Here is a 23,715-nt window from a genome sequence, read left to right on the forward strand (position 1 = left end):
GACCAGCGGGCAAAGTCTGGAATGAATTTGCGGTAGTAGTTCGCGAACCCCAAGAAGCGTTGCACCTCTTTCTTGTTGGTTGGCGCCCGCCATTCCAATACTGCCGCTACCTTGGCCGGGTCCATGGTGAGCCCTAGTGGCGAGACACGATAACCCAGGAAATCTACCTCTTGTAGATCAAAAGCGCATTTTTCCAGCTTGGCATAAAGTCCATGATCCCGCAATCGTTGTAACACCATTCTGACGTGGTTCTCATGTTCTGATTGCGATCTAGAAAACACCAAAAAATCGTCCAGGTAGATGATCAAGAACCGGTCTAGATAATCCTGAAAGATATCGTTGACAAAGTGTTGAAACGTTGCGGGAGCTCCACATAAACCGAAATTCATGACCAGGGTTTCGAATAAACCGAATTTAGTCTGGAAGGCAGTCTTCCACTCGTCCCCTTCCCTGATGCGGACTAGATTATAAGCTCCTCGAAGATCCAGTTTGGTGTAAACCTTAGCCCCTCGAAGCCGGTCTAAGAGGTCCGAGATCAAAGGCAGGGGATACCGGTTTCGCTTAGTGATATTGTTCAATGCTCTATAGTCCACCACCAAGCGTAGGTCCCCTGACTTCTTTTTCACGAACATCACTGGGGAAGCGGCTGGGGATTGAGAGGGTCTAATAAACCCCTTGCGGAGGTTTGTCTCTAAGAACTCCCTGAGAGCTTCTTGCTCTGGTTCAGTCAGGGAGTAGAGGTGTCCTCGCGGGATCGGGGCCCCCTCCACCAAGTCAATGGCACAGTCATAAGGTCTATGAGGGGGTAGTCTCTCGGCTTCCTTTTCATTGAATACATCCCAATATTCTGAGTACTTCTTGGGCAAGGTGATGATGGGTTCAGCGTCTGTGGCATGGCAGACCTTGGCTACAAGGCAATGGTTTTGGCAATATTTTGAAGCAAACTGCAGTTCTCTGTTGGACCAGGAGATGCTTGGGTCGTGGAGTGTCAGCCATGGAATTCCCAAAATCACAGGGAAGTGGGGAACCTCGGTAACAAGAAGGAAATCTCTTCCATGTGTTCCCTTATCCACATTCTGGTGGGTTCCGACCACTGGCTTACTGGACCTGTCTTGAGGGGGCGGCCATCGATGGCTTGCACCACACGGGCGTTCTTGAAATCATGATATTGTAATCCCAGAGAGTCGGCATACTCTCTATCAATGAAATTGTTTGTGGCTCCTGAGTCTATCATGGCATGGACCATGACGGGTCTTTTTTTCACCGACCACAAGGTGACCACTAGGAGAAATAGGACCCCGGTTGGCGGCTCTTGAGTGGGGTTTTTGACCGGGTTGGCGAGCCTCTCTACGCCCGGTCGCTGGCTTCCCCCGCCGGCTGCGCGCCAGCCGCCTCAGATGTCTTCGTCTCCGTGGAGGACGCCGCCGCCAGACGAGCGGCGGGCTTCCCTTTGGCTGGACACTCTCTGGCAAAGTGGCCCCCGTTTCCGCAGTACCAACAGAGATTTAGGCGTTGGCGGCGGGCCTTCTCGGCGGCATCTAGTCTGGGACGCACGTTGCCCAACTGCATTGGCACCTCCTCGCTTCCTCTGGGGTATGGGGCTGGTGGCGGGGGTCTCCACACAGGACGCGGCTGGACGCCGGTGGGGGCGGGAGGTTTCGCTCCAGCCCTACCGCTCTGGCCTCGGATCCATTGCTTTCGGTTGGCAAGCATGACTTCAGCTCGTAAACATTGATCAATGAGTGCTTCAAGAGAGTGTGGAGGGTCCACCTTGGAGATTTCCTCCAGCATCTCAATGTTGAGACCCTCCCGAAATTGTCCTCTGAGGGCTATATCGTTCCAGCCGGTGTTATGGGCCAGCACTCGGAACTCGGCTATGTACTGGGACAAGGGTCTGTCTCCTTGGGAGAGGCGCCGGAGTTTGTGGCCGGCTGCCTCCAAATTGTCCTCGATCCCCCAAGTCGCCTTAAGGTGGTCCAAGAAGTGTTGCGCTGATCTTAGATGTGGGGAGGCTTGGTCGAACAGTGCCGTCGCCCAGTTGGCCGCTGGCCCGTCTAGGAGACTGTAAATCCACGCCACCTTGATGTCTTCTTGGGGAAACTCGGCAGCACGGGCCTCTAGATAAGCCTGGCATTGGCGACGGAAAACATGAACCTTAGAAGCTTCTCCAGAAAACTTGGTTGGCAACGCCATGGCCGGGAGACGGATTCCGCGCTCCTTCAAACCCCTTATTTCCCCATCCTGCGCATTGAGCTTGTCACGGATGCGGTCCACTTCGTCCTTGTCGATGGTGTAGCTGAGTGGCTGGCCACCCGGTACGGTTCCGGTAGACATTCTGGCCTAGGTTAATTGGTGCTTAGGGTGGCGGAGTCAAACTGTCACAACCCAGGCTGCAGAGCACCAATAACCATATACAGAGGCCAGAATCTATCTAATATCTTTATTGAAGGAATATATAAGGTTAATAAAAGCAAGTGTATGAAATAGTCCAGAAATAGACCTTTCAGGAAAGGTCAAAATTAGTCCCAAGAAACAATGTCCAATATGAAATATTAAGGTCCAAAGTTGTAATCCAATAACCGAAACACTCACTTTGCCAAGCAAAGTGAGGGGAGATGACAAGGTCCTTTAGTCCATGAACTTGAGCAAGGCTAGAAAGTAACTTGATTCTTGGAACACAAAGCTTGATTCAAGGCAACAAGGAAACGAGGAGCAAGAACAAGATCCGTGGTAATTACTTGGCGAGGTCCGGGAAACAAGGCAAGATCCGGGGAGAAAACAAGGCTGGGAACGAAGGCTTGGGACAGGAACAAAGGCTTGAGAGCAGGAGTAGCTGTCCACACACGCTGCTCCGGTAGCTGACGAATTGACTCCGCAAGATTCCTTCGGGAGCAAGGAACCTAAATAGGCCTCGTTTTCCCACCAGAGAACACTTCTCTGGGGAATCAGAAACGAAAGTCAATCTCTGTGTCCAGATGTATGACTCCCTAAAATTTCTCATGGGAGCAGGCTTAATCATCTGAATGCTTTGCTGCAATTCTCAAGCTCCTGCGATTAGCCTGCTGCACTCCTTTTTGCTGGAGATAATAATTACGGCGAGAAAAAGGGGGAGATTTTGACTCAGGGCTTGTTTGACAGATTTCTGGAAGACAAACCTCCTGCAGGTGCAAGGGCTCCATTTCTGGCTGGGAAAGTTCCTTTTCTGGCTGAAATGGTGGAAAACCCAAGTTTTCCTCTTCATCTGTCACAACAGCACTAGGAACGGGACTACATGGCCCATGAGTCATCACAAATGTGTTGTTGTTGAACTATGTAATTGTTGTGTAGTAAAATGTCCCTTATCTATATATATAATAAAAGTGAAATCGGAGTATGTATCAGCGTTTTGATTGGCCTGGCGGAATATGTGCTCGCGTTTTGATTGGCCGCCACTATCCCAGGCCACTGAGACCAACAGGAATGACGGATCTGCACCAAACTTGGCACACTTCATCCCCACGATGCACTTTATGACCTGCTGCCATTTGGGGGAGGATGGACCACAGATGATGGGATTTGCAGTACTTTCAAACACTTTAACTCCCACAGACTACTGCAATGCCCACCAATGATAGAAATGGACCAAACTTGGCACACAGAACTCCTGTCGACCCCTTTACATCCTGATGTATATTGGGGCAGGATGGACCAAGGATGATGGAATTTGCAGTACCTTCCCTCACTTCTTGAGACCACAGCAACTGCCACAAATCACACAACTGAACCAAACCAGGCATACATATCCCAAATGACACACTTCACATGCTGCAGCAGTTTGACGGAGGGTGGACCAAGGATTATGGGATTTGCAGTACATTCATCCAATTCACCTCCCACAAACCACTGTGATGCCCATGAATGACAAAACTGTATCAAACTTGACACGCAGGTGCAGGGTAGCCCACTTTACATCCTGGTGCAGTTTGGGGGAAGAGGGACCGTGGATGAGGGGACTTACAATATCTTCAGTCACTTCCTGGGACTACTGTGACCCCCACCAATGACTGATCAAGACCAAACTTGGCACATAGAGCCACCATGGCCCACTCTACATCTTGGTGAGATTTGAAAGAGCTTGGACCTTGGATGATGGGACTTGCAGTATATTCATTCACTTCCTGAGACCACTGTCACCCCCATCAATGTCTCATCAAGACCAAACTTCAAACAGAGAACACCCATGACTCACTCTACACCCAGGTGCAGTTTGGAGGATGATGGACCATGCATGATGGGACTTCCAATACCTTCACTCACTTCCTGAGAGCACCGCGACCCACACAAATGACTGATCAAGACCAAACATGCTACATGGAGCCCCCATGACCTACTCTACATACTGGCTCTGTTTGGGGGGGATGGACACTGGACGATGGGACTTGCATATGGGAGTTGGAGCTCACCCGCACCCACTGAACCCAGCTGACATTGGATATAGGCTACACTTGGAACACAGGCAAACAAGGCCTTTCTCAAATGACCCGGGCATTGCCGGGTCTCCAAGCTAGTATACTATAAAAGTGCAAAATAAGCTTTCTGTTATACCAATAAAATTACATTAATTGAGGCATCAGTAGGTTTAATGTTTCTGAATATTTACCTAAAGCTCAAATTTAAGATAAGACTGTCCAACTCTGATCAAATCATTATTTTCATCTTTTTCGATGTAAATGTGCTTATGTATCCTTTTAATAATAATAGAGTAAAATAATACATGTAATTATAATAATAATAAATACAGGAAAATAATACAAGTAATACTAAATAGAGTAAAATAATAAATGCAACAATAATAATGAGATCAGAGTGAAATAATAAATGTAATAATAATAATAATAATAATAATAATAATAATAGAGTAAAATAAATGTAATACAGTAGAATCTCACTTATCCAACATAAATGGGCTGGCAGAACGTTGGATAAGCGAATATGTTGGATAATAAGGAGAGATTAAGAAAAAGCCTATTAAACATCAAAATAGGTTATGATTTTACAAATTAAGCACCAAAACATCATGTTATACAACAAATTTGACAGAAAAAGTAGTTCATTACAGATTAATGCTATGTAGTAATTACTGTATTTATGAATTTAGCACCAAAATATCACAATGCATTGAAAACATTGACTACAAAAATGTGTTGGATAATCCAGAACGTTGGATAAGCGAGTGTTGGATAAGTGAGACTCTACTGTAGTAGCAACAATAATAGAGAAAAATAATAAATGTAATAATACCAATAATAATAGAGAAAAATAAATGTACCATATATTCTCGAGTATAAGCTGACCTAAATATAAGCTAACCAGGACCCTTACCTGAGTATAAGCCAAGGGGGGCTTTTTCAGTCTTAAAAAAAGGGCTGAAAAACTAGGCTTATACTCAAGTATATACAGTAATTCTAAAGTGTAGGTGCACCTAGCATGGCTTATCTATACAACTAAGTTCTTGATGGTCTGGTGATGCTTCAAACCTTGAGTTTTCCAGCATGAATCCTGGTGGTTTGACTCCAGAGCTAAAAAAAAAGAAACATTTTTGGACTACAAAAATGCATTTTCATGTCAAGAAGAATTTGACCAAAGAGCTAAGGGAAATCCTTTCTATTTACAAGCATGAAGGCAAGCTGTTGCCCCTGACCTACTTTAATAATAAGCTCTCCTGAAAATTACATGTTACAGTTAAAAGCTTTAGTGAATTAATGTTAGGTTGTTTAAGATTCACCATGACAAATGAATTGTCGCTTTGGCACAAATGTTGTGTATTGGATCACGCACAGTAGAGCATAATCAGGGATGTGGGAGAAAAATAGTAATAATTCAGCGCCAGAATAATATAGATCCTCTGCCAAGGAAAGACGTGTCTTGTAATCTGAATGCTGCATTGCGATGACCTTTAAAATGGTTCAGAATCATTATGACAGTCCCATAGTGAAAAGTTGACATTTATATTTTACATGCACAAATGTACAATGATAGTAGACCAATACCACTTTAACAGCCATCCTTGTATTGTGTTTGCAATCCTGGGATATGTCGTTTGCTGAAGCTGGATCTGCACTGACATATAATCCGGTTTCTGAATCTAGTTTATCTGGCTTTGAACTGGATTAGCAGTGGTGGAAGCTCCTTCCTTGGAAACTTTTACACAGATGCTGGATGGCCATTTGTCAGGGATACTTTGTGCTTTTCCTGCATGGCAGAGGATTGGACTAGATGGCCCATGTGGTCTCTTCCAACTCTATTATTCTAATCTGGATTCAGAAACCGGATTAAATGGCAGTGTAGATCCAGCCTGAGACTCTTAGAATTTGATTAAAGCAGCACTTACTGTCTGGCTGTTTTCATAGTCCCAATGTAAAACATAAAGATAGCACTCAGCCACAGAATCTATATATATAAAAGGATAGAAAAAATTTCAGCCTAGGACAAAACAACAAAACTACACATCCCAGAAACACTAAACTTGGCAACACAACCCCTCATCCATGCCTCTACGTTCATACAACAAAAAGAAAAGAAAAATAAAGTCCTAATTAGAGGGAGAGGAATAATTGTTTTTATCCAATTGCTGCCAGTTAGAAGGCTAAGCTCCGCCCACTTGGTCTCCTAGCAACCCACTCAGCCCAGGGGACAGGCAGAGTTAGGCCTCACTTAGGCCTCTTCCACACTGCCTATGAAATACAGATTATCAGATTTTAAGTGGATTATATGGCAGTGTAGACTCAGGGCCCTTCCACACAATGTATAAATACTATACAATACCACACAGGGACATAGACCCCCTCTACCCTCACCACTTTCACAATACACAAACAACCAAATGCATACTAAACATAAAGACAACCATACAACAGACATTCAATACCATTACTACCTCAACAAGTTCTCACCAACACCACAGCAACGCTTGACCGGGCACAGCTAGTATAAAATAAAACTGATAGCAAACGCCAATGCAGGTTCGAGAAAACACCTTAGTCAAAAAGGTCCAGTTTAATGAGTAAAGTCAGAGGATCAAGAGTCTATACCGTAGTCAATAGCCAGTCCAGAGATTCAACGGTTCAAGGGTTCCAAGAGTTCAGGAGACAGGTCAGGTACAAGGGAACCCAGTTTATTTATTTTTATTTGAGTATTTACAGTATTTATTTTCCGCCCTTCTTCTCACCCCGAAGTGGACTCAGGCGGATTATAATGTATACATACAAGGCAAACATTCAATGCCATATGGACATAGAGACAGAGACATAGAGGCAATTTAACTTTCTCCAGTTTCCAGTTTACTGAGGGTATGCTCAATTCCGGCCACAGGGGGAGCAGCTGCTTCATCATCCACTGTGACACCAAGTCCTTGATGGATATTTCCTCATTCCAAATGCCGCTGGACAATTTTTATGGTCATAAATTAGTTACATTATTCTCCCTGCATAAGCAGTACCCAAATTTCCTACTTGATAGATGCAACTATCTTTCGGGTTGCTTAGGTCAACAATGGGCAGGGCTATTTTTTAATGGTCGGGTGCTCCGACACAGGCTGGCTTCAAACTCATGACCTCTTGGTCATAGTGATTTATTGCCGCTGGCTATGAACCAGCTGCGCCACAGCCTGGTCCTATGGTATGGTATGTCATGGGACTTGAGGATCCACAGATTTCAGTATCCACAGAGGTCCCAGAACTAAGGTAAAGGGAAAGGTTTTCTCCTGATGTTCAGTCTAGCTGTGTCCAACTCTGGGGGTTGGTGCTCATCTCCATTTCTAAGGCGAAGAGCCGGTGTTGTCCATAGACACCTCCAAGGTCATGTGGCTGGCATGACTGCATGAAACACCATTACCTTCTTGCCACAGCAGTACCTATTAATCTACTCACATTTGCATACTTTCAAACTGCTAGGTTGGCAGAAGCTGGGGCTAGCAGGAGGAGCTCACCCTGCTCCCCGGATTCCAATCACCAACCTTTCAGTCAGCAAGTTCAGCAACTCAGTGGTTTATGTGCTTTGAACTGGATTATATGGCAGTGTAGAGTCACACAATCCAGTTTAAATAAAATAATGTGGATTATCTACTTTGATAATCTGGATGATATGGCAGTGTAGAAGGGGCCTAAGAATTGCTGATGTTAAGGAAAGGCACCCACGTTTTATAATGTAATGGTTTGTTTGTTTGGTTCTGGTACTATATTTATTAACTGTTTTTGAACTTTGTCTTTGAGTTGTTTCCTGTTGGTTTAGAATCGTGTCTTTGATTATTGTTTTGTGTTGATATGCTGTAAGCTTCTTTGAGCTTTTTTTTTTGAATGGGATAAAAATAAACAGGCTATTTTTGTTTTACTGCTCAACATGAATAACATGAATCTGACTCATATTGTCCTTTGGATGGTAAAGTTGGCTGCTAGGACGGCAATGAGATACTGAGCTACATGCTTCTATTGAATGGAATTCTGGGATTTGTAGTTTGATGAAGTTCTTTAGGGAGCATCCACACTGTAGAATGAATGCAGTTTGACTCCACTTGATCTGCCATGACTCAATGCTATGGAATCATGGGAGTTGTAGTTTTGCGAGGTCTTTAGCCTTGTTTGTCAAAGAGTGCTGGTATCTCATCAAACTTCAATTCCAGAATTTCATAGCATTGAGCCATGGCAGCTAAAGTGCTGTCAAATTGTATTAATTCTACAATGTAGATGCTGTTACGGTTTTTGTGTTATGTAGTGAAATGTTTAATTCATTGTTGCTATGTAAGTGTATGTGTATTCACTCCGGTAAGCATTCCAGCAGTCAAGAGGTTAATTGCAGAGAGCCCTGATTTATGGCTAGAAGGGCAAAGCATCAAGACTTCCATTTGAGCTACATAGCAGGAAGATATGTCATCGACTGTGGGATGTGGGATGTGCTTAAAGTTTACTGATAAGACACACAGTGAGACTCCATGTTTTGTTCTTGCCGATGCAACATGTGTTCGAGCAGCTCAGGCTGTTTATCCTTTGTAGGTATTCTGTAAATAATATAGTGCCGCTGGGATCAGCAGATAAGATCGACTATGCTGTCATGTTTGTTAATGCCACTTGGTAGTTACAAAAGTGGCCTAACGGATGAGCAGAGGTGAGACCTGACTCATCAATCATTCAGGACGCTGGTTTCCTGACAGATGCACCCTTAGAATTGCCTTCCCTATCCTTCTGAAGCACATTTTGTTCTCCTAGTAAGTAAAACTAAGCATCTCATCAAACTATACATTCCAGAAATCCGTAGGAGAAAAGAATGTCTATTAAACTGATAGCAGAATACTATTACCGTGTTGTGTGGATGCACTATATATTTTTAGCATTTTGGGACGTCTAGGTCAAAATTTCTTTATGGCAAAAAGCCATATGAGGTCAAATTTAGAGTAACGACCATGGTTATGGAGGGTGCTGCCCGGTGAGTGTTATGCTAAACCAGATTCTTCCCAATTGAAATTCTTCCAGATTTTAACACTCACCAAGGTTAAAAGCAGCAATGGAGGTTTATTTGCAATCCAGCCAGAAGGAGCATGTGTAAGGCTAATGCCAAAAATACACACCAGAGGACCTAGAAATTTATAGAGAGGACACTTATTTATTTATTTTTATTTATTTATTTACAGTATTTATATTCCGCCCTTCTCACCTTGAAGGGGACGCAGGACGGATTACATTGTATACATATAAGGCAAACATTCAATGCCATATACACATAGAACAAAGACAGAGACAGACACAGAGACAATTTAACCTTCTCCTGAGGGGATGTTTGTTTCCGGCCACAGGGGGGAGCAGCTGCTTCATATGGAGGCAGGATGTTTATTATGGAGTCATAAATTAGTTAAACTAGATTCTCCACCTTAAAGTGGTACCTTAATTTCCTACTTGATAGATGCAACTATCTTTCGGGTTGCTTAGGTCAGCAACGAGCAGGGGCTATTTTTTATTTTTAATTGTTGGGTGCTCATCCCGCCACGGGCTGGCCTCGAACTCATGACCTCTTGGTCAAAGTGATTTATTGCAGCTGGCTGCTCACCAGCCTGTGACACAGCCCGGCCTCATTTCTCTAGGAATCTGTAGGTCCTCTAGCACAACTTTATGGCCAACTTTCAAGAGATGTCTCAATAGAAGATCTATTGCAGTGGTTTTCAACCTGTGGGTCCCCCAGTGTTTTGGTCTACAACTCCCAAACATCCCAGCCAGTTTACCAGCTGTTAGGATTTCTGGGAGTTGGAGGCCAAAACATCTGGGGATCTACAGGTTGAGAACCACTGACCTAGCGACTCCTAGAGATGTGTTTTCTCAGGTAAAATAATCATAATTTTTATTTGTTGTGTGTTTTCCGGGCTGTATGTCCATGTTCCAGAAGTATTCTCTCCTGATGTTTCACCCACATCTATGGCAGGCATCCTCTGAGGTTGTGAGGTATTCTCTCCTGACGTTTTGCCTCTGAGAATGCCTGCCATAGATGTGGGCGAAACGTCAGGAGAGAATGCTTCTGGAACATGGCCATAAAGCCCGGAAAACATACAACAACCCTGTGATCTCGGCCATGAAAGCCTTCGACAACACAATTTTTATTTGTGCTTTTCTCATTTCCTTTGCCTCAAATCCCAGTGAATGTGGAGGGCTGACAGTATTCTTGCCATTGTTAAATGGGATACTGGAAGGCATTGTCACTAGGTAGGAAGAAGTTGCAGGATCATTCAATAGACTTTTTGATTCCAATCATGGATACATTTTGGTTTTACCTGCCTTGTTATGCTTTTATTCCTATGAAATTATTATGGCCACAAATAAAAAATAATAATTCCAAGATCTTTAGCTGCGCCTTTAAAACACCCCCCCCCCAAATTTTTTTTCTAGAGATACAAAATTACTCTTAAACCATTTGTAGTGGGTATGACCTTTTTCCTATGTTTTCACCCAGCGGTATACTATAAACCATCATCTTATGAAGCTAGAGGATTGCCAAGAAGTGTTAAAAAGCCTGAGCAAGCTAGTTGATTTGACAGATTTTGCCAGCAGTGATGGCAAAACAATTTATTTTTTCACTGAGAGCACAGAACAAAAACCAAAACATAGGGGGAGGGGAGCGAATCACACCTCCTTCATATACTTTCCCGACAAAATATCTCAACGCCCTTGATGCTCCGAGAGCCTCACTTGCTGACATTATTCTTATCTCTATGACAAATATCCTAGAGTATGCTATTTTTCAGACTTTTATGTCACCTCAATTGCAATACCTATTTATCCCCTGTGCCTTTTCGGAAGATATTTTGATCCAGTACTTCTGTGAAAACTATCTCAAGGCAATGAGCTCTGTTTTTTTATTCAGTTTTCCCAGGACACCGAGAGTGACAGAAGATGTCCTGGGAAACCTAACTCATTCAAAAGGCAGCTTTGGGACCCAGAGATGCTCTCAAGAATGAATAATTGCTCCGTTTCAAGTGTGCTGGGGAAGAGTGCTTGTCCCTCTGGTGCTCAGTGGTCCTTCACATTAAACATTGGTCTCAACTGTCCTTGAGAGATCAGGCTTTGCCCAGTTGGACTCCAAATGTACAAGGGTTGAATGAAAAGTAATGCCTCCACCTTCGTAACTCCTCAATGGATGGCAGTCCTGGTCTACAGCAGGTATTGGCTTGTTCAGTAGACTCTCCTCTACAGTTCCATTTGGCAGGAAGCCTTAGCATTGAACGGTTGCGTTGTTAAAGTGTGAAGTATGGAACCCTGCGCAGACGGGGAAGCCTTAGCATTGAACAGTTGTGTTGTTAAAGTGCAAAGTATGGAACCCTGCGCAGACGGGGAAGCCTTAGCATTGAACAGTTGTGTTGTTAAAGTGCAAAGTATGGAACCCTGCGCAGACGGGGAAGCCTTAGCATTGAACGGTTGTGTTGTTAAAGTGTAAAGTATGGAACCCTGCGCAGACGGGGAAGCCTTAGCATTGAACGGTTGTGTTGTTAAAGTGCAAAGTATGGAACCCTGCGCAGACGGGGAAGCCTTAGCATTGAACGGTTGTGTTGTTAAAGTGCGAAGTATGGAACCCTGCGCAGACGGGGAAGCCTTAGCATTGAACGGTTGTATTGTTAAAGTGCAAAGTATGGAACCCTGCGCAGACGGGGAAGCCTTAGCATTCAACAGTTGTGTTGTTAAAGTGCAAAGTATGGAACCCTGCACAGACGGGGAAGCCTTAGCATTGAACGGTTGTGTTGTTAAAGTGCGAAGTATGGAACCCTGCGCAGACGGGGAAGCCTTAGCATTGAACGGTTGTGTTGTTAAAGTGCCAAGTATGGAACCCTGCGCAGACGGGGAAGCCTTAGCATTGAACGGTTGTGTTGTTAAAGTGCAAAGTATGGAACCCTGCGCAGACGGGGAAGCCTTAGCATTGAACAGTTGTGTTGTTAAAGTGCAAAGTATGGAACCCTGCGCAGACGGGGAAGCCTTAGCATTGAACGGTTGTGTTGTTAAAGTGCCAAGTATGGAACCCTGCGCAGACGGGGAAGCCTTAGCATTGAACGGTTGTGTTGTTAAAGTGCCAAGTATGGAACCCTGCGCAGACGGGGAAGCCTTAGCATTGAACGGTTGTGTTGTTAAAGTGCAAAGTATGGAACCCTGCGCAGACGGGGAAGCCTTAGCATTGAACAGTTGTGTTGTTAAAGTGCAAAGTATGGACCCCACGCAGATGGGAAAGCCTTAGCATTGAACGGTTGTGTTGTTAAAGTGCGAAATATGGAACCCTGCGCAGACAGGGAAGCCTTAGCATTGAACGGTTGTGTTGTTAAAGTGCCAAGTATGGAACCCTGCGCAGACGGGGAAGCCTTATCATTGAATGGTTGTGTTGTTAAAGTGCGAAGTATGGAACCCTGCGCAGACGGTCGGTCAATGCGACTTAAGCATCGTGCAGGGATTGAATTCTTGACAGCAGAAGGTGTCACTCCAAAGGAGATTCATCAGAGAATGCAAGCTTTTTATGGGGATTGTGTTGATGTGAGTACTGTGTGTCGTTGGGCGAGTAAGTTTAAAGATGTTGAGGTGGGAACATCTGACTTGTGTGAGAAACAAAGAGTTGAACGTCCTGTGACAGCAACCACCGAGTTTCACAAGCAAAAGGTTGACAGATTGATTCAGGACGATCGTCGTATCACTCAGAGAGAAATTTCAAGCATGATTGGCATTTCACAAGAACGTGTGGGTCACATTATTGCTTTGCTTGGCTATTGGAAGATCTGTGCACGATGGATACTGAGACGCTGGTTGCCTTCTATGTCAACTTCTTCCATGTCAGCTTCAGAAAACTTGTTCACCGTTGGCAGAAATGTATCCAATTGTCTGGTGATTATGTGGAAAAGTGAATAGTGGTAGTTAAAGAGCCCATTCTAAGGATTATTTCTGCGGTTGATTTATTAAAATATTCCCATCCAAACCCAAGTAACGAAGATGGAGGCATTACTTTTCATTCAACCCTTGCAGATGTTGTTATGAGCATCAAGCCATTTCTGACATGTGGTGACCTTAAGGCAATCCTATCACAGGGTTTTCTTAGCATGGTTTGCTGTTGCCTTCCTCTGAAGCTGAGAAAAGGTGACCTACCTGGGCCCAGATCCTTGAATTCAACTTATGATTTTATCGTTTTATTTGTATGTGAAATTTTATTTGTATGTGAAATGACTGTTTTTATCGTTGCTTGATGTTTTTATTGCTGATTGATCTGTTTTATTGTTTTGCTTTTATATTGTTGTGTCTGGGCATGGCCCCATGTAAGCCGCCCCGAGTCCTTTCGGGGAGATGGGGCGGGGTATAAGAATAAAGTTATTATTATCATTATTATTATTATTATTATTATTATTATTATTATTATTATTATTACCCAATCTTATTTGTATAGTTACGGCATAACTTCAATAAGGATAATTTTTTTGAACTACATTTGTCATTTTTTTTCAAATGATTATTCACTTTACTCCAAAGGATTGAAAAAATGACTACATGTCCTTCGTCCCACCATAACTGAATTTTGCACATGTATTCAATTTATTTATGTGAGTGTCTCACATCATTGATTAAAATAGGATATATGTATATGAAAAGTGAAGCAAACCCAAACCCTGAGTGATAAAAAGTTAAAAAGCACTTGGAAAAAAACCAACCAGAGCAGAACATCAATAAGGCAAATGTATTGCATAAATTGCCCATGGGCAAAGCTTATTTCCCGCACCTGCTTAACTAGAGATGCTCAAGACATATAACCTCTTTAAATCAAGAGAAGGTTTGAAACAGAGGAAATTGCAGGGCTTGGAAAAGTTACATTATGAACTACAAGTCCCAGAATCCCCAGTCAGTGTGATCTCTGGCTAAGAGATCTTGAGAAGGGAAGCCTGGTGTCTCTCCAACTCTGTGTCTCTCTGTGTGTATATATTTAGCCAGTTTGACCTACAAGAGAGAAACTGAAAATAGTTTTTGAAAGTGTGCAATCATCTGACTTTCAAGATGATTCTTCCCCTTCCCCAAACCCACCTTTTCAATTTCTCTCTCTCAGACGGTCTGCTGAAGCAGAAGACCTGTCTGCCATCCATGAACTGCTGAATCACTGTCTGTAATTTCTCGTTCGCTTTAATCCGGGCTCCTTATTTTTGTCCTTGATCTAGATGGGATCTGACAACACAGGCAAGAAAGACAGGGTTGATGCCTCAGAGAGTGATCTTCTCATTTGCAAGAAAAAAATAAAATAAAACAATGATCTCCTTCATTGCTCTCTAGCTGGAAACACATTTTGGGACCTATTGTATTTTGCTGGCACAATAGGAACAAGTCTGTTTCCCTCTCCATCTTATTATCTGCTAGGGTTTTCTGATTCTATTACTTACTTGTGGCTTCCATATTAATGGGCCAGATGAAACCACTCTGGTGGCACATCTACACAGACCACTTAGGTAAGTGTGAAACCTACAGAGAAGGAAATAGTTTTGGAGTGTAGATGATTAAATTGAAAGTCCTGGAAATTTTCCACGGTTGTTGTATGCTGTGGCTGGCCTCGATTCGGTTACAGGGTCTGCAGCATCCAGCATTTTTTGGTCTGCCCAGAGTGTCACGGTTACCACACATGACATTTTGAGCAGCTGGAATTGATGGACATCACTTTTTTGTTCTTTCTTAGCACGTTCTGGAGCTCGCTGTTTTGGGGTGAGAAGTCCAAAGAAAGAAGAAGAAGTACTATGCAAATGCATACCTTTTTTCATTTTGCATCTGGGAAAGGTGGTGTTAGGGGATTGGTATTATTATTATTATTATTATTATTATTATTATTATTATTATTATTATTATTATTATTATTATATTATTATGTCATATTATTAAAAGGTCATTTTAATGTATTTATTGTATTTTAATTGTGTTTTTACCAGTGTTACTATTCAACATTTGTATTGCACCTTTTAAACTTGTCTAGTGTGGAGTGTTAGCCGTTTTGAGTCCCCATGGGGAGAAAGGCAAGGTATACATAATAATAATAATAATAATAATAATAATAATAATAATAATAATAATGTTTATTTATAGACCGCTCTTTTCTCTACAAGGAGAAGGGCTACAGCTACATCTCCAAATGCAACTAAGAGGCCATATGATTCCAAACTTTGGAATCCCTTTTCATCAGCAAGTTTTAAAAAGTAAAAAAAATCCTTTTCTGTTTTGTGTTGCTGCGAGTTTTTTGGGCTGTATGGCCACATGCCAGTAGCATTCTCTCCTGACTTTTCACCTGCATCTGTGGCTGGCATCTTCAGAGGTCTGTTGGAGATGAGGCAAGTGGAGTGTATATATACCTGTGGAAAGTTTAGGGTGGGAGAAAGAACCCTTGTCTGTGTAAAGCAAGTGTGAATGTTGCAGTGAGCAAGCTTGAATAGCATTGGGTAGCCATGAAGCTGCAAAGTCAGTCAGTGAAGGTATTTGCATAGAAGTAGCCTGGCTGTTGTTACCTGGAGGCACCCTCTGTTTGGGAGGTGTTAACTTACACTTGATTGTTAGCTGTCTGGAGTCCCCCTGTTTCTGAGGGGTGTTCCTTATTTACTGTCTTGATTTTGGTATTTTTTTTTAAATATTGGTAGCCATGTTTTGTTCATTTTCATGGTTTACTCCTTTATGTTGAAATTGTCCACATACTTGTGGATTTCAATGGCTAATCTATGTAGTCTGACATGGTGGTTGTTAAAGTGGTCCAGCACTGCTGTGTCCTGAAATAATATGCTGTGTCCAGGTTGGTTCAAGTGTTCTGCTATAGGTGATTTCTCTGGATGAATTAGTCTGCAGTGCCTTTCATGTTCTTTGATCCGTGTCTGGGCTTGTTGCACGGTATACAGTAGATTCCTGCAGTGGTTAGAGAATCCCTCTTATCCTTTGTTTTTCTGCCTTGTTAGGGCTTTAGCAGTTGATTGTTGTGACTTCTTAATGGTGTGCTATTTTGCTGATATTTATCTTTGGTCTTGTCAAGGCTTTGTTTGAAGTTTGTTTTAATTATGTGATTAGTTTAATTGCTTTTCAAAAAGGTGTTTTCTGTGTTTTTACGTACGTCATCTAAGTGCTTCCACTTTTATTTATTTATTTATTTACTATATTTATATCCCACTCTTCTCACCCCAAAGGGAACTCAGAGCGGCTTACATATCAAATGAACATACAATTATTGTTAGCATTAATTTACTATATTGTACTATATCATTATATGGTAATATTATTAGTAATATTACATTTAATATATAATATATAATTAATATTATTATATTGTATTATTAGTAGTATAATATTGTATTCCATTATAATATTACTAGCTGTGACCAGCCACGCGTTGCTGTGGCGAAGTATGGTGGTATGGGAAATAAAGTATTGAGGAATTGGTGGTAGTTAAGGTAAAGGGTAAAGGTTTTCTCCTGACATTAATTCCATTATAAATGGGTTATATAGCTGTATGGATGGGCCTTGAGTCTACACTGCCATATAATCCAGTTAAAATCAGATAATCTGTATTTTATTGGTAGTGTGGAAGAGGCCTAAGTGACGCCTAACTCTGCCTGTCCCCTGGGCTGAGTGGGTTGCTAGGAGACCAAGTGGGCAGAGCTTAGCCTTCTAACTGGCAGCAATTGGATAAAAACAATTATCCCTCTCCCTCTAATTAGGACTTTATTTTTCTCTTCTTTTTGTTGTATGAACGTAGAGGCATGGATGAGGGGTTGTGCTGCCAAGTTTAGTGTTTCTGGGATGTGTAGTTTTGTTGGTTTGTCCTAGGCCGAAATTTCATTACCCTTTTATATATATAGATTATCAATATTATATGCATATACAATATATTATATATTTATAAATTATTATAAATTATATATGCGTATGTATATAAAATTAGCATAGCATGTTGCTATGGCACAAGTTTGCAAGTTTAGGTTTTGTGAATTTTATTAACATGCTCTCGCTAGGAACCTATAGGTCCTCTGGTATTACTTTTGCCTGAAGTTGACAAGAGAGTAAAGTTGGAGGTTTTACAAATTTCTACAGAGGTGATCTCTCAGGTTAAAAAAATTGTCTTTTTCATTTGGAATCCTTCCACTTTTGTGAGGGGCCTTGTGTCCTTAACGCCCACAAAAGTGGAGAATCTGTTGTATATGTAAACCATCTCGAACCTCCATGTGGATGCAATTGCAGGACATAAATGGTGCTGATGGTAATTCCTCTCCCGTGGTCAGTTCCAGGAATGGATTGTTTTCCTTCAGCCGATGAGACCATAATACTAAGAGCACCATCTACTGGGTTTGGCAGCACATCAGAATTGGATTCTTTTTCTACCTCTATAGCGTGATAAAACTTTTGCATTGCCCAGGCTTTTAATGCATACAGTTTCATGTTTGACAGTTGCATCTATGGAAAACGAATTAAGTTTTAAAGTGAGCAGGTGAGCTTGAAGCACCTTAGGTGGGATTTATTTTAGGATGCATTCAGACCAGCTGATGCAGTCCCAGCTGGCCTGGGATGGCTGATGATGAGAATAAATCATCTGTAGTTAATACAGTGCTACAACATTTAGTTCCTAGGTTGTAATCTAGAGCTTAGTTTCATGTGACAGCTTCCCTGGACCCTAGGAGTGTAGTATCTTATATTTCTTTTTTAAAAATAATTTTTATTGAATATTTTCAAATACAGTGCAAACATATAAAATTGGGGGAATGTGAGGGAAAAGGGGGATATATAGGGGAAAAGGGGTATTCGTTCAGGGGTTTGTGTAGAATACAAAAAGGGGGGGAAGAGGAAAGGGAAAATAAAGGAAAAGGGGGGGGGAGATAAGTTTTCCTCCACATATTATAGTATTTTAAGGAAACCTCTTTGCTGGGGGAGTACCCTTCCCCTCTTTACCCTTACATTAAATCAATGTGTGTTATGGTTGAGCCTTCTGGCTCCGGTACTAGGAGACGGGGTCGTAAGACTCCTCGAGAGTCAGACTCTTTTGAGGAGCGTGAAAGGAAACGGCTCCGGGACTTATTTGCAGAACCAACGGATGAAGACTCATTTGAGGGTTTTACCGAGGGAATGGAGGAAGAGATGGTTAGCTCAGAGGAGGATGACATGGAGTGGACTCGTGTGAGGGAGGATTTGGGTGTCACCGGCAATGATAGCATGGGAGACAATTGGCGGGTTGCAGGATCAGACCCATGGACGGGCTGGAGGGATGGAGCAGGATCCACAGCTGGGGATGCTGTGGGGCGTAGTCAAAGGTGTTTTAGCTCTGATGAGGATGATGATGATGAGGCACCTGGAATTAGGATAGCAGCTGACAGCGATGAGGAGTTATGAACTGGGATACAATGGGGTTTAGGATCAATGGCTAATTGCGTTGGGCAAGGTAATCTGGACGAACGCTTGGGCTCTTGTTGGGGAACTTCCTGAAGACGGGTGTGATTCGTTGCTGGATACGTAAGTTACCAAGGACACTGGGCATAGACGGCGGGAGGAACTGTGTGGGGTTTTTCTGTGCAACTTGTGTTTAATCTTGATAGCTTGGACCTCCGTCGTCTTTTTGACGGACATTAATTACCTACTCTAGATTGACGCTGGACTGACTGACTGACTACGACCTCGGATTATCCCTTCTGTGGCTTTCGGTGGAACTTGTGGAACTTTAGACGTCTGCACTTGGCTTTCGACCTTGGACCGGATTGGGACCCTGCTGACCGCCGCTACCCTGATTGATGTGCCTGGACCCGGATTTCGCTCGTTGCACGGAGGAGTAAACAGCCTGAGTTACTCATCTGTAGCTTTTGAGTAGCAGAGAGGAATCTGCTGCCAGCTTTTTGTGTTCATTTTGACCTTTGTTTACCAACTTTTGTTTGTTTAAATTGCCAGGCTGAAATAAGCACTTTTGATTTAATCTGGATTAAACTCCTGTTTAATCCGGTTTATCCTTTCGAACCGTTTTAGTTCAAATTGAGCTGTTTCTGTTACTTTTCACACTGAAGACAAGTGTTTGCCTAGTCCTTTGTTTCCTACGGGCATTTTTTAGTTCTGTAACTTCAATAAACTGTGTTGTACTCTATTTGGTGGCGTTCTGTCTTTGACAATGTGCTTAAACATTGATTTAATGCTTAAACATTTCATTTTTTAAATTTTTTGTAAAGAAGTTTATTAAATTTTTTATATTACACCAAAAGATTGAGAACAACCAAGGTATAGAAAATTAGGGAAAAGAGAGAAAGGTAAAAGTCTACAATCTACAAAAATATACCGACACACACTTAAAAAAAAAGACTTCCATTCCATCTTCTTGGATAATATTTTCTTATTATTCAATAATATTTTTTCTTGCTAAGGAAAAAAAATAGCAAAATTGTCTATGGGCTGATTGTGGGCTGATTGTGCCCCATGGACATGGACGAATTGACTTTTTTGTTGAAGAAAAATACAGGCAAGATAATGAAAAGAACAAATTGGGATGATCTTCAGGACTATCTGGATAATTTGAGAAAATGAAGATTACAGGAAACATTTCATTTTTTCACTATTTTACAAATCATATCTTATTTCTCTGTTATCCTAAAATACTCTTCAACTTTTTTCCAGTTTGTTTCTCTAACATATTTCTCTCATATTTCTCTAAGAAGGAATGTAAGTTTGTCCATATCCTGTATTTCTCTTAATTTGTTCAACCAACAATCTTTCTTCAGAATTTTCTCATTTCCATTGTTTAGCAAATGTCATTCTTGCAGCTGTAACACAATAAGTAAATAAAATATCATTATTCATATCAAACTTTGTGTCTATGTCTGTGATTCCTAGTAAATAATATTCAGGTTTCAATGGGAATCTTTTGTTTAAGATAATGTGTTTTTTCTTTGTGTATCGTTTTCCAGTACTTTTTAGTTTTTTCGCAGGTTCACCATCTTATATTTCTGATTAGTAACAAAAGGTATTAGTGAATACTGTGGGCTGATTGTGCCCCATGGACAAAGGTTCCCATTCCTGGCCATAAATGTTTGTATTCCTATGCAACATTAGCACTTGGTGGCTAATATATGGTGTTGTGAGTGGTGACTCAATTTTGAATTTTGGCTGGGACTTTGCAGGAGCTCTCTAAGGAGTTGAACTGTAACAACAACACTTTATTTATATTCCTCCCCTATCTCCCCAAGGGGACTCAGGGCGGATCACAGTAAACGTGACATACACGGCAAATATTTAATGCTGATTGGATAGATAGACAGAACAGAAAGAAAGGATGTATGTTGTCGAGGTCCAGCTTCAGTGCCTTGGATGTTGTGCTCAGATTCAGCCACAGGGAGGTGCTGTTATTCTATTCTCTATGATGACGAGCCATCAGGACTTCCTCCTTCCTTTTGGTCACCGGCATTTCTAGTATTTTTCTTTTTATGCTGTCATAAAATACCTCCCCTGCTTAATTAACAGTACTTAATTTCTCTATTTACAACTCTAAGCCATACAATAACCCTGTTTTCGAACTACTTAGGTAAACAGTGAGCTGAGCTTGTCAATCGGGTGCTCACCCCAACTAGACTTCAAACTGGCCACCTTTCCTTTAGTAGATCTTATTACTGCTGATGATTTACCAGTTGTGCTAAAGCCCAGTCCAACTGTATCCCCCAAATAGTGCCTCAAATAGCTCCATTAAAATTCACTCCTAAGCTTGGAGTAGATCTACTACTCCATTGCCAGGGAAGCTACCAGATCTCACTGCTGTATGGAGTCTTCAAAATAAATGAAACAATAGACCAATGTTCTTGATCTAACTCTAGATATTAGGGCGTCATCATCAGCATATGCCGGGTATGAGAGTCTTCCAAGTGTAGGGTTTTGGTAGTGGGTCCATAAGTGGCTGTAGAGATCTATTCTTGATCTGCATGTTCTCTCGCAGTGAGGATATCAGTTTCACCCATTTGGGGGATATCGTAATAAAGATTTTGAGAATCATGAAAGTACAATGGTTTGAGCATTGGACTAGTTGGATCCCAGTAACCAGGGTTCAAATCCCCACTTGACCCCAAATCATACTCCGCCTTAGAGGAAGGTAGTGGGAGACCTCCTCTGAATAAATCTCTCCAATAAAACCCATTGTAAGTTCTGCTTAATAATAATAATAACAATAATAATAATAACTTTATTTTTATACCCGGCCTCTATCTCCCCAAAGGGGACTCAGGGCAGCTTACATGGGTCGAAGCCCAAATAAAAACAATAGCAATATAAAACACAACAATAGACAAAAAACATGCACAATTATAAAAATTTAAACATTAGCCAATAAAAACAAATTACAAGAACTAATAAAAACATGGATTAAAACGGAGAGATAGTAAAAGTAGACTGGGTAAGGTGCACTATATAAATGTTGTAAACACGAGGTGACTGATAAAGTGCTGCAAATTCTTGGAAGTGCAAATTGGGATGGGAATAGACCCTGTTTCTATATCGAGTTGACAAAGGTAAAAAGTGCAAACCGGTACCAGAATGGTCACAGATACAGATTGCTATGGGGATGAGCAATCTTTATCTAAAGGCCTGAGTAAAGAGCCAGGTTTTCAAGCTCTTTCTGAATGCTACCAGGGTGGGGGCTTTCCTGATTTCCCTGGGGAGCGAGTTCCAGAACCGGGGGGCCACCACAGAGAAGGCCCTCTCCCTCGTCCCCACCAACCGTGCTTGTGACGGAGGTGGGAGCGAGAGGATGGCCTCCCCCGACGAACGAAGAGATCATGCAGGTTCGTAGGGGGAGAGGCGATCACTAAGGTAGGAGGGTCCCAAACCGTTCAGGGCTTTGTAGGTGATCACTTGCACCTTGAATTGGGTCCGGAAGGTGAACGGCAGCCAGTGGAGCTCCTTAAGCAGGAGGGTTGACCGCTCCCTATAATTAGCTCCAGTTAGAAGCAAGGCTGCCGACCGTTGGACTAGTTGGAGTTTCCAGGCCGTCTTCAAGGGCAGCCCCAAGTAGAGTGCATTGCAATAGTCCAGTCTAGAGGTAACTAAGGCATGGACCACCATGGCCAGATCAGACTTCACGAAGTAAGGTCGCAGTTGGCGCACAAGTTTTAATTGTGCAAAGGCCCTCCCGGCCACCGCCGACACCTGGGCATCAAGCGTCAGCGCCGAGTCCAGAAGGACCCCCAAACTGTGGACCTGAGCCTTCAGAGGGAGTGCGACCCCGTCAAGCACAGGTAGCCACCCAATACCCCGATCGGACATACGACTGACCTGGAGGACCTCTGTCTTGTCGGGATTAAGCTTCAGCTTATTTGCCCTCATCCAGCTCATCACAGCCGACAAGCACTGGTCATTTAGTGTCCCTTTAAGCTGTAAATGACGGGAAGGTACCTACAATACCAAATAAAGATTTTTAAGGAGGTTTGGTTTGGTTGATAGTAACAGAGACAGATAAATAGTTACTGCCCTGGCCTTGGAGGAAGAGAAGCACAGCTCCAGTATGGCTTTGCCCAGCAGTAGATGAAAGGTCCTCCATCCACCCCAATTACTACTGTCTTAGCCTTAGAGGACGGCAGGCATAGCTTCATTTTGTCGAGGCCTTGAAGCACATGAAAGGCCTTTCCTCCATCCCAACTGGCCTATCATTCCTAGGTCTGAAAGCTGATGAAAGGTCTGCCTTCCATCCCAATTACCACAGTGCTGTAAACCTGAGAGCAGAGAAATTAACAAATCTAATCAACAATTTGTAAGCTGCTCTGAGAACCTTTGTAGCTGAAGAGTGTAAATAATCTAAATCAATGATACAAATAAATAGCATAGCAGCCATTGTCTATAGCTGAGATATGTGTAGTGCAGGAAGCAGCGAAGCCTATTGGTTGAATAAATCGGCACAGTAGAGGTTAAATGGCTATCGTTTGCTTGTAGGCACCAGCTTTGTTTCTTTTCTTTTTTTAATTCCAGCTCCTGATCGAGTTACTCATTGTACTGAGTGGAGTTATCAAAGGAGATCTTTGTATTTGCGTCTTGCAAAGGCTCTGCCTCATGGCTGTGATATTGTTTCAAGGAGAAAGTGCCTGGTTTGTTTAGCACCATCTTCAGATGAATGCCAGGGGACAGGAAGGATCCCAATGAGTCATCTTGAAGCGATAAACAAAGAAGTCACCCTTGGACTCCTGGGAGTCATTGAGAACACCAACCTTTCTATGTTACAGGC

At 42.4% G+C, this 23,715-nt stretch overlaps 1 protein-coding gene across 2 annotated transcripts in view; it reads left to right on the forward strand.

The window, feature by feature from the left end:
* Positions 1-23,715, forward strand: part of rtn1 (reticulon 1) — a 205,694-nt gene that overhangs the window by 81,063 nt on the left and 100,916 nt on the right. Inside the window, exon 1 of one of the 2 annotated variants that reach the window (XM_062968605.1) lies at positions 14,917-14,971. The exons of the other annotated variant lie outside the window; for it this stretch is intronic. Coding sequence (XP_062824675.1) covers positions 14,923-14,971 — 49 coding nt within the window. The 5' untranslated portion in view covers positions 14,917-14,922. Of the gene's footprint in view, positions 1-14,916; positions 14,972-23,715 lie in introns of those variants that run through there. 2 annotated transcript variants of the gene reach the window in all.

The sequence above is a fragment of the Anolis carolinensis genome, chromosome 1 (genome assembly GCF_035594765.1).
Source record: "Anolis carolinensis isolate JA03-04 chromosome 1, rAnoCar3.1.pri, whole genome shotgun sequence".
In the NCBI taxonomy this organism is placed as follows: Eukaryota; Metazoa; Chordata; class Lepidosauria; order Squamata; family Dactyloidae; genus Anolis; species Anolis carolinensis.